We start from the raw sequence: 17579 nt of genomic DNA, 5'->3' as shown, positions 1-17579 counted from the left end.
TTTCACAAACATTGTTCGTAACATGATCATTTGACGAAAATTTTTTGTACTTTTTACAAACATTTGTTCGTAAAATGTTCGTAAACACACAAAAAAATGTTCGTAAAATTTTGTCATTTGATCGTAAATGTTTGTTTTCCTGTCGAACATTTTACAAACATTTACGAACAAATGACAAATTTTTTCGAACATTTTTTGTATGTTTACGAACATTTACGAACAAATGTTTGTAAAAGAACAAAAAAATGTTCGTCAAATGATCATGTTACGAACAATGTTTGTGAAGAAAGTACAAACTTTTACGAACTTGTTTGTGGGTTATACGATTCACGAGCATTTCGTAACTTCCCAATAGGAATTCACAAACATTTACGAACATTTTTACAAAATATTTTTTTTTACATCATATTCCAGAAAACAATGTTCATGAAGAGAATTATTGTCTCCTTGCTCACACTGATTCTTTGGTAATGAATGTTTCTGTGATAATATTCCAAAACCCATCGTGCTTTATTATTAATATGAGACTAATGTATTAAAGAAAAATTCACGCAGAAATTATTTTATTATATCGATTTTTAATAAAATCTGCACAGAATCCAAGAAGAACGATTCCAAATTTCTAAACGTTTCGTTCGAAAGCTGTGAGGATTTTATATTCAATTTTAACAGTTTTGTGCTGAAACTGTGCGCTCTTTATTTGCAATTTTAACCTTTTTCGTGTTAAAGCTATGAGTGTATTACATACAGATGAAATCATTTTAAGCTTAAGTCCTGCGGGATTTGAAAATAATATTGACCGTTTTATGGTGAAGCAGTGTCGGTTCTATGGTTAAAGTAGTGCGAGTTTAACTTAAGTAGTGCGAGTTTTATGCACAATTATGATCGTTTTTTAATAAAGATTTATTTAAAAATATATATTGCGGCTTTATTTTTTGCGTTGTGTGTTTTAACACCCCGGTATTAAAAACACAAAGCCTTTACTTTTTCCTGCCCTCCTGGAGTTTTGATTGGCTTTTTCAATACACAAAAACAGTTAAATAATTCTTGATCAACTCTTCAATTTGAAGCACTTTCTTTTAGTTTGAATTTTTGGATAAATGTTATTACTTTTTCTTAAATAATTTTATTGTCAGTGGTTAGACTTTCACTTTCTTAAGTGTCCCAGACTTCTTAATCTCAACAGAGAAACAAAAACCGATCGTTTTAGGGTAAATCGGGTAATTTACAACTATTTTTAATTTGTAATTTTGTGATTTACTCACTGTTTTAGATGTGCAAAAGAAAAAAAACACGAAGAAAAACTGTTCCTCTTCTTCTTTCTTTTGATTTCCCTTTGCCCATTTGAAACAGGGAGCAAATCTCAAATGTTCCAAATGGCTCCGGCACGTCTTTTAGATCAGTAAAATTTCATGAAGTCGAAATTCGAAACCCTTTATTTCTCACATGTTTTGCATATGTCTATCTTATTCTTTCGCACTCTTCTTCTTCTCTTAAAACATCGCAATAAATTCAATTTAGCTCAATCGAATATGGTATGCAAAAGAATGAGATAGTCATATGCAAAACATGTGAGAAAGAAAGGGTTTCGAATTTTGACTTCATGAAATTTTCCTGATCTAAAAGGTGTGCCGGAGCCAAAAGGTTCCAAATTACCCCCATTTTTAACCCTACATTTGGATTTAATTTTGATTTTTCGGAATTTTCGCCACAAAGTAACCTAAATTTAAAGTTTAAGCCGAACATAACTTCAAATTTCAAAATAAGATGTTTACAAAATAGGCAGTTGGATATTGGATATATTTTATAATTTTAATTCGAGTAAAAGGATTCTGTCATAATAATTTTTTTTTCAATTCTAGCTTAAATTTCTGGAAATTTTTAATTAAAAAAAATATATAAAATAATATTTTCTTCAATTCAATTAAGTTTTCATTTTTTTTTTAATTTTCATACTTTGGAAAAAAACCATTTTTCTTATTACAGTAGACTCTCACTCAATCGGCTCTTTTTCAATCGGGCGACAAATTTTGTTGACAATTTTCACATTTAATTATGAAGCTAATTTGCTCAAATTCGCTGTAGTTCTTCCTATTTTATCGTGATTCTTTATAATTGAGCGCTTTTTGTGGAATTTACAAAGGCTTTGACGTCCAAATCTATGATAAACCGGATGACATTTCGCTCAAAATGCCCAATTGAGAGTCTACTGTAAAAGGGAATTCAGAAAATCGCCCATAATATTTCAAGTACGTCAATAGCTGATGCAAGCGACGATGTAGAAAATTTGATAATGCTTTTTTATGTTAATTTTTTTTTCATGTACTTACTGGTTTGGTTGCAGACTGTAGATGGGATCTGAGATGAAGAAGGATGACATCAAGGACAGCATGATGAGCAGGAGAATTGGCAGAAGATTGATCAAGGCTGCGTAGCTGTTCTGCTGCTCCCTCTGTCCATGTTGATTGTCCCCAGCTCGCTGATACCTGCGCTGCCTCATGTAGACATTCTGCTGTGGAAAGCCACCGCCGAAGAACATGGAGAAGATCTCCTCTGGCGTGTACTCTGAGTCAAATCCACGTGAGTATCCGCCAAATTGGAAAACTACTGTAATTGTGGGCAGCGTGCTCAGCACGTCCCGAATGACTCTGCTCCCCGTACAAATCGTAAGATTTCCTCTTTTTCGGCATCCGTCAGAATTGCCGCAGCATTTTCCCACGGCCTTGAAAGCCTCCACGGCTCCTGGTGCCTTATTCTTGTCCGGATGCAGCTGTAATGCCAATTTCTTGTATGCCTTCTTAATCTCCGAATCTGTGGCATCCTTGGACACACCGAGCACCTCATAGTAATCCTTGCACTTCTTAATCTTCTTCACTGCCTCCAACTGATCACTCGTGTACTCTGCTTCAGTTGCTTTTGCTGACTCAGCCTTGCTGGAGGATTTCTTCTCGTGACGCATGTAAGGTCCTGAGGAGGATTCTTCAGTTGACGGACGATTCTCTTTGTTGTACCCCTTGAGTTTCTCCAGCAATTCCTTGGCATCTTTGGTCTCATACAGGCGCTCAGCTTTCAGGAGAAACTTCTCAGCTCGCTCCAATTTTCCCTCGGCCAGAGCATTCCGAGCAATCTCTACACAACGATAAGCCTCATCCCGATTCCCTTCCATCGTACAGTTGCTTTCCTATAAGAGATTTCTCTACCTAAAACTGATCCGGGCTCTTAAATAATAAATTTTCATCAATAAATTATTAAGAAGCTGAGTCATTGTTACCTCCAAATGGAGCGTCGTGTTAATATTGCTGCTGAACAAGGCTGCTAAGCCCTGGAATATTTTGAGAAATTAAAAAAAAAATAATAAATAATTTTTTCATGGCTCCGACACACATTTTTTAAATAAGGAAAAATTTATGAAATCAAAATTCACATAAATTTCTTTTCCAAACTTAGGGTAAGTGTACCAAATTTCGGTCAGTTTGCAATTTCGGCCACTATTTCTCTTCGTCAAATATCCATGTATTTTTAGTTTCTGCATTCTTGATAGATTATACAATGCAAAAAATAACAAAAATGTCACTTCGACGAACGATATGACGTGAAAAAGACATTGGAAGAATTCCCGAAGGGCAAGGAACTATGAGAATGAAGATGGCCGAAATAGGCCACCAAAGCTATTTCTACATTTTAAAATGTATAAGAATGATTTTAGAGTAAATAAAGACGGTAAACTCTTTACAAGGTTCCAAGCAACACTCTTACAAAAGAAAGAATAAAAAAAATCAATTTGTATTTAAAATATAACATTTCAAACTTGAGACTTCGACGCTTGCATGCAACTATGCCGAAATTTGGTACACTTTTCTTATTGCATATATCTATGTCACTCTTTCGTTCTCCAAATTCGATTGAGCTAAATTGAATTTGTTGCGATGTTTAAATGAAGAAGAAGAGTGCGACAGAATGAGATAATGTTTGCAAAGCATGTAAGAAAGAAAGCTATTCTAATTTCGACTTAATGAAATTTTCCTGATCTAAAAGGTAAGCCGAAGCCATTAATCTTTTTTTGTCTAACTAAGGGCTCTATTCTGCGAATAAAGATAAAGATAAATATAAAGAAATAAAGATAAATATAAAGTTTTGGTATTCTCCAATCAAGATTTCAAGGTGATTCTAACCTCAATATTTTTTATTTTTCATAAAGATTTCAAAGGTGGTCTCGAGGTGCTTTGAAATCTATATTTGCGTTTTGAAACTTGTTTGAAAAGCACTAAAGCCATGGAAGATTTTTTAATTTACAGTAGAGTTCCTCAAATTTGAACTCCACAAATTTAAACGACAGTTGAGTTCAAAATGTAAAATTTGAGGTTATGTGAAGAAAGTTTTGCGCGGAGTGCCATTTTCCTCTGGTATTTCCTCAATATTATCGTTTTATATTAACTTCCGCAACAAATTCCATTTATTTCACAATAAATTACATTGATATATTCTCTAAAGTTGTTTATCTTAATTTACGGAAAGTGGATTTCACATGAATTCTGTTACGTTTTTGAAAATATTGTTCAAATTTGAGGAGTGAGAAATGTCATATATACCCCCCAAATGTTCAAGTTTGAGGAACTCTACTGTATTAGAAAATTTAAGGATGCAGAGGCAGTATAACGAGGGTAATACGCTAATACATTAGGAACACAATAAATACAACTTTTTTTTTTTATTTCAACAAAAAATACTTATATTCAGTCATACTTCGAAAAGATGTACTATTTCAGAAGAAGGTAAAATTTTGATGAATTAAAAATCTAAACTGAATTTATTCACTAAATATTATAGTTCAACAAAGATTGTGGAAACTGCTCTCTCTTGGAGTTCGAGCAGTTAAAATCGTTGGTATTAGCGAGAAATAATCCTTTGTACCCTTATGTATATCCATTTCTTATTTTTAGAAATTGTTAAAGGTAGGGCTCGCCAAGGAGTTCCCAAACTTTTCCCATTCAATCATCTCATTTTCTCTTCTCTATGCCAGGCGTTCCGTTTTTATTTGAACGAGTCTGGCTAGACTTTTCCTAAGAACGTCCAGTTTGCTTTTTTATGGTTGTCTGCTTCCTACACAATCCTAGCCCTTGTTATTGTTACAGATACTTTATGTGCCGAAGCTTCAAGTTTAGGATCTAGAGGAATTTCCTCGACTAGAACCTCATACGTTTTATAACACAGTGATTATTATTTTTCGATCTAATGACAATGACAGTGATGAACCGGTAGCTGAGAGTTGTCTGGGTTCTCTATGACTGACTTGAAGTTGAAGGGATCCCTTGCATCTGTTTTTATTTATTTTTTATTTTTTATTTATTTATTTATTTCAAGTACTGCTTTTGAGCTAGAACTCTTGAAAGCAAAAATTTAGACAGAGATATGGGTGTACAAAGAATTCAATGTTTGTGTGATAGCGGCCACCGTCGTAGTAGTAGTGATTCCCGTAGTAGTAGTGACTAAGTAGTGATTCCCAAATTTTTGTGTCCGGTGTAATGTTTTCGGGGAAAATAAGGCCTACAGAGGTGGGAAAAAGTGGTACGAAGCTGAGTTAACCAGGGCACATTCGCAAAAACTGCCGCACATTTTCATTTTCCTGTAGAGGAAAATCCAAGGACTTCCAGGAATTTTGTGAGGCAAAATTATGAAACCAATAAGTAAGAGATTTTTTTGATATAGTGATATAATTGATTCAGTTTGTGTGGCATTCATTAAAAAATCTTAAATCTTGGGCTCCGTTTTTAATACGAACCTTCAAAATCTTCCCCTAACTAAAAGTACGACAAATATTTAAAATTTCTCTGCCTATTTTATTTAAAAAAAAAAACACATTGAAAATTTTAAATGAAATTTAAAATTCATGAAAATTCGAAATGATTAGTAAAAAATTAAATTTGATCAGCAAATAATTCAAAATGGTCAATAATGCCTCCGGCCCATCTTTTGGATCAAGAATATTTCATAAAATCAAAATTCACTACTCCTTCCTTTCTTTATTGTTTTCCAAAAGTATATCCTACTCTATCGCACCATTGCTGTTCTGAATATGGATAGGGAAGTGAGCGTGTATGACAGTCTGCTGATGTGGTTGTGCGTTAGTGTGCGAGTTTTCAATTCTCGATTGTTTGCATGCGGGATTCTCCCACATTTTCTTAGTTTTTCGCTAATTTCTTAAGTTTTTTTTGTGTAAAAATAACATTCAAATTAGTTAAAGCAAGTGATTTTCCAACATATAGTGACGAAAAACCAGTGAAAACAATTCAAAACATGGTTGAAATCTAGAAAAGAACGAATTATAACCTAACTTTGAAATGTCAAATAGAGTTCAATGTTTTATAAGAAGAATAGAGCCCCAATTTATTACATGGGGCCCTATTATCCATATTCAGAGCGGCAATGAATATATCTAGATCTCACTCGCACTCTCATTGAAATGTCAAAAACATGTTTACTAAACAAAAGTTATTTGTGCGTTGTGCATAAATACAAAGTTCTGTCATATTTTTCGTAGGCAATTGCTCACACTGAAGTCTCAACAAAGCAATTTTCACTAAAATCATGTTCAAAATTTAACGAATTTAGTGTTAAAATCTTCTAAAGAGAACAAATATTTAGATAGAATTCATTATTCATCAAAAATTGGAAGAAATATCTATAATTTTAACTAATTTATTTTCAGTGTCCATTTTATCCTCAAAGTGTCCAAATTTAGAAACTGTCCAAAATTATGAGCTCTTGCCCTAAATTATTGTTGTTTCAAATTATTTATTTTAATTAATTGGAATCGGAATCTCATATCGAATTTTTTTTTCACGTTGCTCTTTTTTTTAAAAATATGCATGGAGAAATAAAAAAAAATCATGTGACTAAAAAACTAAAAAAAAAAAACAAAATACAGTTTATTTAAAAAAAAAAAACAAAAAATATTCCAAGCTTGAAAACCGCTTTTTTATAAATTATCAATAAATATAAAAAGGATCAAAATAAACTGAAAAGGATTAGAATCAAATTTTAAATCGGGACAGACACGTCCTGGGACATTCAGAAGATTTTCCCAGTGGCAATTTTACTGGGTCTTTTATTGCAAATTTAGTACTAAACCCTTTTTAGCACAGAATTTTCAATATTCCAACAAAAAGTACTTTTTGCATCATCATTCACCAACTTACCAAATAAATTCTTTGGGAAAAGTCACAAATCACACTTTTCTCACACTATTATGCACTTTTCACAACTTTTTCCATTCATTTACACAAAAAACTATTGACCGAGAAAATATTTGCGTGTCTGACGTCCGTGGAAAAAGTGACAACTGGCTGGATGACAAGGTACACTGTGAAAAATTGGCTGAAAGGGTTTATCAATCCAAAATATTTGTATTTTTTTTTTGTTTTAGGACAATGAGGGGAGACAATTATTTTCAGAAACAACCCGAGCTACCTTTCTGTGTTCTTTGATTAGTGTTTCTGGACATTGCATCTCATCCCAGCTGATGGGAACCATTGGAACTCCGGATGAGTCATTTTTGGAGATGGCCATCACTACTCCAAGTTCGTTCTCTGCTGTCGTCAGCTGATAATGATGCAGCTCTGTCTGTGGGAGCTGGAAATGGGGGAAATTGTTAGATTTTGGAAGGAGAAAATTGATAATGGGTTTCTATACCACTCTGGCAAGGATAACGTCTCCGGGACGGAAGCATTTTTGAACTTCCACGCTGTCCCTTTCTGCTGCCCTGATGTCCTCTTTCTTCAGGACTCCACGGTAGTTTCTATTGAGAATTTTGTGCCCAACGCAGAAGATCAAGCATTTTGCAAATCTCTGATTTACCACGGTTATCTTGGCTGTCACGACATCTCCGACAGTTGGAACGATTGTTTCCATCCCCAGTGGCTTGACTTCAATAAACTGAGTCTGGAAAATTGAGGATTTCAGAGAAGGATTTGCAAGAATTTTGAAAATCAAAACAAACCATTTTCTCCTTGCGAATATGAACCCTTCCGGTTAAAACTGTGTAAATATAGCCTCCTCTCTCATAAGTCCCATGTCCAGCAACTGTATTCTCATCCGCAGCACACAATCTCTGACCCGGAACACAAATAATCACTTTATTGTCCTGTTTTGAGTCCATTTTCTGAGGATTTGTGGTCAAAATTGCAAAATGTAAACAGAGTGTACACTAAAGATCTGCGTACTTACAGCGCATTTATGCGCGCTGTGCGCAGCTGATTTTACGACGCAGCGCGCAACGTATATTTTGTGCGCGCAGCAGCAAACATTTTCATGCGAGCAGCATTTATCTTTTACATTTTTTAATTAATCAAATTAATAATAAATTAATATTATTATTAATTTAATAAATTATTTTTAAAATCAGTCCAACTCGCGCCCCGATAGCGATAAGTGGTTGAAAATTATGATGATGATGAAATCAATTCTATAGCGGATAAGAAGAGATTTATCATATATTTCATTTATTTTTTTAAAAAATCCTGCTAATAAATCCCAATATCTATATATAATAAATATGATTGAATTTAGAAGAAAAGTTCATTAATTTTAGAAAAATGGATTTGATTTTAGAAAATTTGAAGACAGAAATTTATGTCGACAGTTGTTATAAATAAATATGGGAGACCGAAGATGTTAGGAACTGTTATTTTTCTACAAATTATTTTTGGAAAATATTTTGAAAAGAAGTTACAAAGATTATGCTCTATTTTTAATATTTTAAATGACAAAAATACACGTGGGCATGTTTGGTCACTTCATTTTCTATGAAATCTTAGGTGGAGCCAAGGATGAAGCATAGATCGTTTGACTGTCAAAGTAAGAGCGACAACGATATTCTTTTGCAAAATTCCCTTTTCCAAGAAATTCCAAATTTTATGCCAGAAAAAAAACCGCGCCACGAATATCCTTATTCTTGTCCCTCTTTGCCCAAGTTCGAGGATGTTAGGGACAAAATTACACATTCAACATTCCCTTCTTCCAAGAAATTCCATTTATTTTCTAAGCTCCATCGAATCCTTTTATTAAAGTAAATACTTATGGGTATTCTACGGGCAATAAAAATTCTAAAACAGTTTACTGACCCCTTGAAATAATATTTCAAAGAGAAAACACGAAAAAATGTCTCAAACATCCCAGATCTCTTCTACTTGATTTTATCTGTCCGCAAGAAAAATGTTAGAGCTCTGTTTTTAATCGAAATATTAATTCTTACTCTTTTAAAAAGAAATAAATCAATAGCACTTGACAAAAAAGACAATTATATGTAGACAATAGCAGTGTAAAAGGTGTAAAAGTGTAAGAGGTAAAATTTTAATCGTTTGAATTTCGCTAAATTTAAAAGTTGTGGGAGTAGCATTAGGACTAATTTTAGAAATTCCGTAAGATCAATTCTAGAAACCCTCTTGGATGATTTTATTAATAGAATACCTTATTTTAGAAATGTTTAGATAGATTTGAAAAATTTTCCAGAAACAACCAGAAAACGTGGTACAGTCGAAATTGTGCACAAATCCCGCACTACCTCAACACAAACCGTGTAAAGTCTTATAAATCTTCTTCTCCTTTAATATGAAACGGTTAAAATTGTGCACTACTAAAACTGTATAGCTTCTGCTTAAAAAAAATCTAAATTGTGTGCAAAACCTACACAACCTTAGTATAAAATAATTAAGATAGTGAATAATACTCGCACAGCTTAAGCATATAATGGTAAAGATTTTGCTAAAATACACTGCTCAAGCAGAGACTGTTTATCTAGCCGTTTCATGCTTCAGCAAAATGATTAATTAATCTTTTATGCTTAAGCATTGAGAGTTTTATGCACAATTTAACCGTTTTATGTTGAAGGGGAGCGAATTTTATACACAACATTGTCTAAGTTCAATATTTTTCGTACCTCTACGGACGATAGAGACAAAAATAGCTGAAAAATTTAAGAAATTTTTCTGACAAAACCAATGAATGTGAATCTTCACTTTAATGAAAAATATTACGTATAAGTCGTTGTACTTTCTAATGCTAAGAGGGTTTTGCTTAAAAAAATTTTCGCTGGTATTTTACAAAGTTTTGAATTATAGTTGTGTTATTTCTAAAAATTATCCAAATTACATGAAGATAGTAAGTGCATTTGGAAAACATTCGAGAAATAATCTAACCATCTATTAAACATTTTATGTTATTATTAGAGACAAAAACTGAACATATTTTTAGACATTCTTATATAGTTTTATAAGAATGTGTTTGCCTTAGATATTGTAAATGCAACGTATACTTATATTTTCTTAATATTTTCAACGATTTAAAAACATTTTTTTAAGAAATACACAAAATGACGTAATATACATAATTAAAATAGGGCTATTTAACCAATATATAGTTTTTTTTCGTAAAAGAAATTTAAATACTTCCTTAGTTCCGAAAAAAGTCGTACGTTTCAGATATAATTCAGATTGTGGGACAATATTAAGGAAAATGTTATTGCGGAGGGCGATTTATACATAAGGTATATACCAGTAACAAAAAAATATTCCGTGAAACCATTCCTTAATACTTAATTTTTCCCCAAACGTGCCACTTTTTTTCGGAGCAAAATATACTGTGTAAAGGACTAATCCACAGAGAAACTAAACGCTTTTTCTGGAAACCGGGAACTGAAGCCTTTTTGTTGGTTGGTATTACCTTCTTCAGTCTCAAATAAAATGTTTTTCGCGTAAAACAGTTTGCGCGCAAAAACAGAGCTTGCGCGCAGGACCAGGGATCATCCTTGTGCTGGGCCTTGGGCTGTTTGGTGGCGGAGCTACATTCGGACCCTCTGTGTGTGCCTCTCTTCGTCCTGCTTCCCGAATCCGGTCTTTCATATCAATCCCGCATTCACATCTTAATCTTCTTTCCAGTGACAGCAACACGTGCCACATCGGTCAAGCTGTAGCTTCCTCCCTCAATCTGCTTGTTCCTCACATTCCGACGCCACGAGATATTGGAAACTCTATTAATCCATTATTTAAAAATGTTTGTAAATCAATTTTATTGTATACACACAACATTTTCTGGCACATACGATCTATGATTCAGAGTTTCTGCCGTTTACCTGATGAGATCGGTAGTGGTAAGTCGGCGGCAGACGCAACTAAGCAAAGATTTGAGGAGAAATAATATAATTCAATTGAATTGAAAAAGAAATTGCGCGCAAACAGTGAATCTTGCGCACAAGTCGAAAAAAGTGCGCCTTCGTCGTCCCTGCGCGCTGCGCGTAAGATTACCCCTGCGCAGATCTCTAGTGTACACGCGGCTTTGGAATGGCAGCTGTCAACGCCGGGGTTTCGCATCTGGCAACCCGAATTCTCTGTCAAATAAACGCTGTCCAACTGTCAAGGATACACCCCAAAATAGTTTGTGCTAAAAAGTTTGTTTTCTTTTTTTATCTCGTGAACTCAGTGGATCAAAATTGGTGCATAAAGGAGGAATTTTGAGGTATAAATGTTACCAAAAACAACGAGAATGCCAGTGTTGAAGGATTCCCACATTGTGAAAATTGCGGTGGAGTTGGAGAATCAGCAGCAGAATGCCCAATTGATTGAATTTGACCAACGCCATCCTCTCACCAGTATTATTCAAGATCTCTGCAGCAATTGGAATATCCTGGATGCTGAGAACTATGCCCTGCAATTCTGTGAGCAAAATTACAAGAATTACGTGACTGAGAAGAATCGGAATGAAGTGAAAAATGGTAGTGTACTCCGTTTGAGGTATTCCCCATCAAAGACTGCCCATGACATTCTTGAGATTCTCAAGGCTGGGAGTGTCCCAGAGAAGACACAAGTGCTAGAGAATCTCTCAACACTCAGCATTGATCTCACATTTGCCCTGGAATTCATCAAGGAGCAGGGACTTTCGCTCATTATCACGATGATTGAGGATGAGAAGATTGTCGGGGATATGCTAAAATATGCCCTGTTGTCCTTTGTCGAATTGATGGAGCATGGAACTGTTTCCTGGGACATTCTCCAGCCAACTTTTATCACCCGAAACATCTTCTTTATCAACAATCCCGGAGCAGTTCCCAAAGAAGTTGTTCAGTGTGCTCTGTCCATTCTCGAGAATATCGTTCAGAATTGCACAAAGTCCTCCTGCGTGGAGAAAGACATCACCCTGGACAATCTTCTGAAGCTCCTGCAAGACTCCTCATCCCAGGTCATTCAGCAGAATGCAATAGCTCTCATCAATGCGCTCTTCATCAAAGGCGACGAAGCCAAGAAGAGGAGCATTGCAGCAACTTTCGCCACCAAACAGTACAGATCGGTCATCCTGTCCAATGTCATCAACACGAACATTGGCACAGAGATGGCCCATCAACTGTACGTGCTGCAGACACTCACCATGGGCCTCCTGGAGCATCGCATGAACACCAAAATGAATGCCCAGGATCAGGATGCCCATGACAAGATCAAGGAATTGCGTCGGATTGCCTTTGACGATGGCATTGACTCTCAAGCGGACACGGCAAAGCGACAGAATCATCAGTATTCGACTTACTACAAGAAACTAGGCTTCAAGTCCGACATCAATCCGGCACAGGACTTCGTGGAGGCTCCTCCGGGAATGCTTGCACTGGACTGCATGGTGTACTTCGCCAGGAATTTTGCACAGAATTACAAGAAGGTAAGGAAATGAGATATTCTTGAGCATGTTCTTTTGATGTCACAGCTATTGTAATGTTTCCATCCCATCAACCACCTGAGATTGGTCTCAAATTGGCTGGGCAGATTTTTTTTTTGAATTTCCCTGATCCTGAAAACAACAATCCGGGGAAATATGGTCTGGCCAGTATTTCCGTAAACCGTAAGCTCTTATGAGTTTAGTTCTTGTGTCTATTAACACTTTTAAAACCCAAATTGGCATGTTACTCCAATTTTAAGTTTGGAGCTTCATAGTAGAAATTCTATTCAATATTATGCTAAAGTGATAACTTAGAGCTGGCCAAAATATGCAAAAAAAAATCTTCGAAATATGAGACATAAAAATGCATGAAAAATCATAAAATATGCAAGAAAAATATGCATTTATTTAATTTATTTTTTACCCAAATAAGAGAGTTTTGTAGCACTTCGACATAAAACCTTTATCTATTGGAAATTTACTTTTTATTAGGATCTGACTCCAGTAATCATTTCACGTATTTTATTTCTTAAAAAGAATTTTTGTGTTGTTTAATAGTAGTACTCTTTAAAAATGCACTATTTTATTGCTTAAAGCAATATTTTTGAAAAATATACAAAATGACAGATGTAATAAACCGAACTCGCTGTATGGCAAGGTAGCTTCAAGAAATCTACAAATGCGTTTTCTCAGAACTTGCTTTCTAGGTTAAGATTTTGGATTTACTTAAAATAAATTTAGTATGTTTTTATTTTGAGCCAATAATAGATAAATATAAAACCAGTAAACGGATTGAATACGATTTAAAAAGAAATTAAACAATGTCTGTTAATTTTGAAGTAGTTGAATACAATATTTAATAACAACCAATCTTATTTCAGTATTTTAAATGTAAAAATATGCTTTTTTAATTTTTCACTTCTATTGTAAAATGTGACAAATAATATTTTACATTTTATGACATTTTTATGATCCAAATCTTTCCCTAATATAAGAAAGTGATACTTAAAGCTATCTATAAGTGTTGCCTGAGTTCCAGGACATTTGGCATCGATTTTAGAAATTGTACGATTGTTTATAAAAATTTTACAGAATCAAATCAAGAAACCTTCTGGATTGATTTTCGAAACTTGAGATTTAATTTTAGAAGCTTTAGAGGATTAAGTATATAAACTTTTTCGGTTAGTTTTAGACACAGAACACCTAAGCTTAAATTTTGACAGATTAATTTAGTAAAATGCACACACCTTAAGCATAAAATATACATCAAATCCCAAGTGCCTCAGCATGAAAGACCTAAGATGTGTGTAAAATAACACGCACAGACCAATCACAAAACGGTTTAGATTGCGCTTAAAAACACGCACAGCTCAATCACAAAACGGTAGATGCGCTTAAAATCACGCACAGCTCAATGATAAAAGAGTTAATGCGCTTAAAATTACGCAAAGTTCAATCATTAAACGGTTAATACGCTTAAAATTACGCACTGTTTAAGCACATTCTTAACCGTTTTATGATTGAGCTGTGCGTACAGTGCTGTCCCTCTATCTATATGCACAGTTTGGGTACTTTTTTTTGACAGTTCTCTCTCTGAATATTAGAGATGGTAAAATTTCTTGAAATTTGCCATCTCTACTGAATATGCACAACTTTTTTCGAAATTCCCAACGGGTTTTTTCTTTCTTTTAATAAATTATCATTTTTTTTATTGTTCTAGAATTTCCCGTGTTATTTTAAATATAATATGAGACAGAAAAAATAAAATTAACAAAATTAAAAACAAGAAAAATTAGTTACCAAGAAAATAATTTTCTTTTTTACTTTGTCAAAATGTAAACAAATTGATTTTGAATGCAACCGACACAAAAGCTGTGCATATACAGAGTGTGCATATAAAGAGACAGAACTGTATAAAAATGACAAGAAAAATGGGAAAATATTTATTGGAAAATGAATTTATGAGTTTTAGAACAGCTGTAGAAGTCTTACGGAACGAAAAACTATTAAAAATTGCTTTTTTTGTGGAGAATATCTGCACTGGCATTTTATGCCCGTTTGGTATTTTGCGTGATTTTTTGGCTCGGGTTTTAAAGTGTTAAATACTTTGCAAAACTAGAACATGCAGGGTACATATAAAAATCGTTTGGGGACCCGTATATAGTGCTTGACAGTCCGTAAAATACTTGAAAACTCTGGAAACGTTTGAAATCAATCTACTCATCAATCAATTATTTCATTACTATTTGCCAAGTATTTTCCCTTTTGGGAGTTCTCCAATCCCAATAGGCAAAACGAATACCATTTTCAATTTTTAATCCCAATCCCACTAGGCAATACCAATACAATTAGCTAATTCCCATCCCAATGGCAAAGGTTAATATCAGCAGGTTTTACAAATACCCATTCCAATAGTCAATCCCAATGCAATACCAATGCCAAATTCGTCAAATTAGTCAATATCAGCCTCAATAGACTGCCAATATCTTCAGCTAATCTCAATCCCAATAGCTAAAGCCCTAAATAGACTCAGGCTGATCCTTGAGAATGTAGTATGTCTTGCTTAAAATTCAGCTGTAAAAAAATGTCTCAAGGCTTAGAATTATCTGTAAGAGGTCTTTTACATAAATTTCCCTTACCTAATCCTTTACTAGAAAATTTTACAGACTATTTAAATATTTTAAAGGATGAGATTATTTGGGACTTATACTAATTCTAACTGTTAATCCCAATTCTGATAGACAATACGAATTTGATTCGCTAACCTCAATCCCAATGAAAAATACTAATACCAATTCTAATGGTTAATCCCAATAGTTAATTATACCAATTTAATTATCTAGTGTCAATCCCAATGAAAAATACTAATATCGGTAGACAATACCAATACCAATTCTAATAGTCAATCAGAATCCCAATAAGCAATACAAATTCAATTTTATTAATTAGTACCAATCCTAACAGACTGTGACAATACCATTGAATATTTGGAATTATACGAATCCCAATACTTATAGGCAATACCAATTCCATTTTTTTTATCTCAATCCCAATGAAAAATACTAATATCAGTAGCAAATACCAATCCAATTCTATTAGTTAATCCCAATTCCAAGAGACAAATACCAAAATTTTTAGCTAATAATCAATGTCAACGGGTAATCCCAATAAGTAATACCAATCCCATTACTGATAGGAAATACCAATTCAAATAGCTAATCTCAATCCCAATGAAAATACTAATATCAGTAGTAAATACCAATACAAATTCTGATAGTCAATTCCAATCCCAATGAACAATACAAATGTCAATCCTATTAATTAGTACCACTCCTAATAAATTGTCCCAATACCATTAGCTAATACCAATACCAGAAGTTAATCCCAGTCACAATAAGCAATACTAATCCCAGTAACTATTACCAGTATAAGTATCAATCCCAGTAACTATTACCAATACCACTAGTAAATCCCAATCCCAAGGGGGTTAGGCTTATCATATATTAATGAAATTAGCTGCATAATACCAATCCCAATAGACAATACCAATCCCAGTAACTGTTTCCAATACCACTAGTAAATCCCAATCCTAAAGGGGTAATATCGGTAATATTAATGCAATTAGCTGCATAATACCAATCCCAATTGGAAATAAGAAACCAATACCAATCCCACTATTCAATACCAATAGGTTGTTCATGAGAACAGCTGCCGAGCTGATGAACACGAATGTCCATTTGGGAGGACCAGTATTGAGTTGGTGAAGCTCCTCTGTGAAATTCTCAAGATAGGAGAACCTCCGTCTGAACAATGCCAAGACTTCCATCCAATGTTCTTCACGCACGATCATCCCTTTGAGGAGTTCTTCTGCATCTCCATTGTCGTGCTCAATAAGACGTGGAAGGATATGCGAGCGACCAATGAGGATTTTGCCAAAGTGTTTAGCGTTGTGCGTGAACAGATCACGCGGAGTCTGTCAGGCAGGCCGGGAAATCTCGATGATTTCAGATCAAAGATCCACATTCTGACATACAGCACAATAACGCAACTGAGGCAGCAGGAAAGGACTTCCAAGGAGGACATTGAGAGTACTGCGTCAGCAATTGTGAATCTGAAGGAGAAGATTACGCCGGAGATCATGAAGTTAATTCGGGAGCAACGTTTGGGTTTTTTGGTGGAGGGAACGCGTTTTTCAAAGTACTCTCGTGGAGTTAGGAGCAAGGATAAATTCTGGTATGTCAGATTGTCGCCCAATCACAAGGTCATCCACTATGGGGATTGCGATGAGAAAACTGTGCCAACGTTGGAGGAATTGAGCAACAAGGTGCTAGTAATTGACATTAAGCAACTTCTCGTGGGCAAAGAGTGTCCGCACATGAAGGAGATGCGCGGTAGGAAGTCTGCAGTAAATCTGGGCTTTTCCATCACCTTTGACAATATGGACCATGCAACGTTGGATTTTGTTGCGCCGGATGAAACGACATTTTACTACTGGACGGATGGAGTTAATGCTTTGCTGGGATTGCCAATGACCAGTAAACAGAAAGAGGAGGATCTGAAGACACTGCTCTCCATGGAAATCAAACTGAGACTCCTGGACACTGAAGGTGTGGATATTTCCAAGGAACCACCGCCCATTCCCGACGACCCAGAAAACTATGATTTTTGCTTTGAAAATTAAAGGCGCCAAATTCCACAAAAAAAAAAAATAAAATAAATCGATATTCAGTATAGTGAATGCCAAAGTAAGTTAAAAAAAAATATGCAATTTTAAAATTCTTTTTTTTTTCTACGATATTCTTACGTTTTTTTCACTTTATATTATACACGAAAATGTATATGATCTTTTTTTAAAAAATAAACTTCTATATAGCAAAAATGTCTTT

General features: G+C 34.5%; 3 protein-coding genes across 3 annotated transcripts in view; 1 reads left to right on the top strand and 2 right to left on the bottom strand.

The window, feature by feature from the left end:
* LOC129806548 (dnaJ homolog subfamily B member 14-like) overlaps positions 1–7262 on the bottom strand; it is an 8776-nt gene extending 1514 nt beyond the window's left edge. The window contains 6 exon segments of the mRNA XM_055855218.1: positions 2331–2602; positions 2604–2681; positions 2683–2712; positions 2714–3206; positions 3272–3322; positions 7197–7262. Coding sequence (XP_055711193.1) covers positions 2331–2602; positions 2604–2681; positions 2683–2712; positions 2714–3166 — 833 coding nt within the window. The 5' untranslated portion in view covers positions 3167–3206; positions 3272–3322; positions 7197–7262.
* A 119-nt stretch (positions 7263–7381) lies between these two features.
* LOC129806562 (exosome complex component CSL4) lies at positions 7382–8231 on the bottom strand. Its single transcript, XM_055855241.1, has 3 exons — positions 7997–8231; positions 7690–7938; positions 7382–7629 (listed from the first exon to the last, which is right to left on the bottom strand). The coding sequence occupies exons 1-3, from the start codon at positions 8153–8155 to the stop codon at positions 7420–7422; spliced, it is 618 nt and encodes a 205-aa protein (XP_055711216.1). The 5' UTR covers positions 8156–8231; the 3' UTR covers positions 7382–7419.
* A 3151-nt stretch (positions 8232–11382) lies between these two features.
* LOC129806539 (engulfment and cell motility protein 1) lies at positions 11383–17572 on the top strand. Its single transcript, XM_055855206.1, has 2 exons — positions 11383–12696; positions 16385–17572. Exons 1-2 carry the CDS (start codon positions 11515–11517, stop codon positions 17372–17374), a joined length of 2172 nt encoding a protein of 723 aa, XP_055711181.1. The 5' UTR covers positions 11383–11514; the 3' UTR covers positions 17375–17572.
* The last annotated feature ends 7 nt before the right edge of the window (positions 17573–17579 follow it).

The sequence above is a fragment of the Phlebotomus papatasi genome, chromosome 3 (assembly GCF_024763615.1).
Source record: "Phlebotomus papatasi isolate M1 chromosome 3, Ppap_2.1, whole genome shotgun sequence".
Taxonomy (NCBI): Eukaryota; Metazoa; Arthropoda; class Insecta; order Diptera; family Psychodidae; genus Phlebotomus; species Phlebotomus papatasi.
The sequence above is the reverse complement of the archived record's forward strand: the minus strand, read 5'-3'. Positions and strand labels throughout refer to the sequence as shown.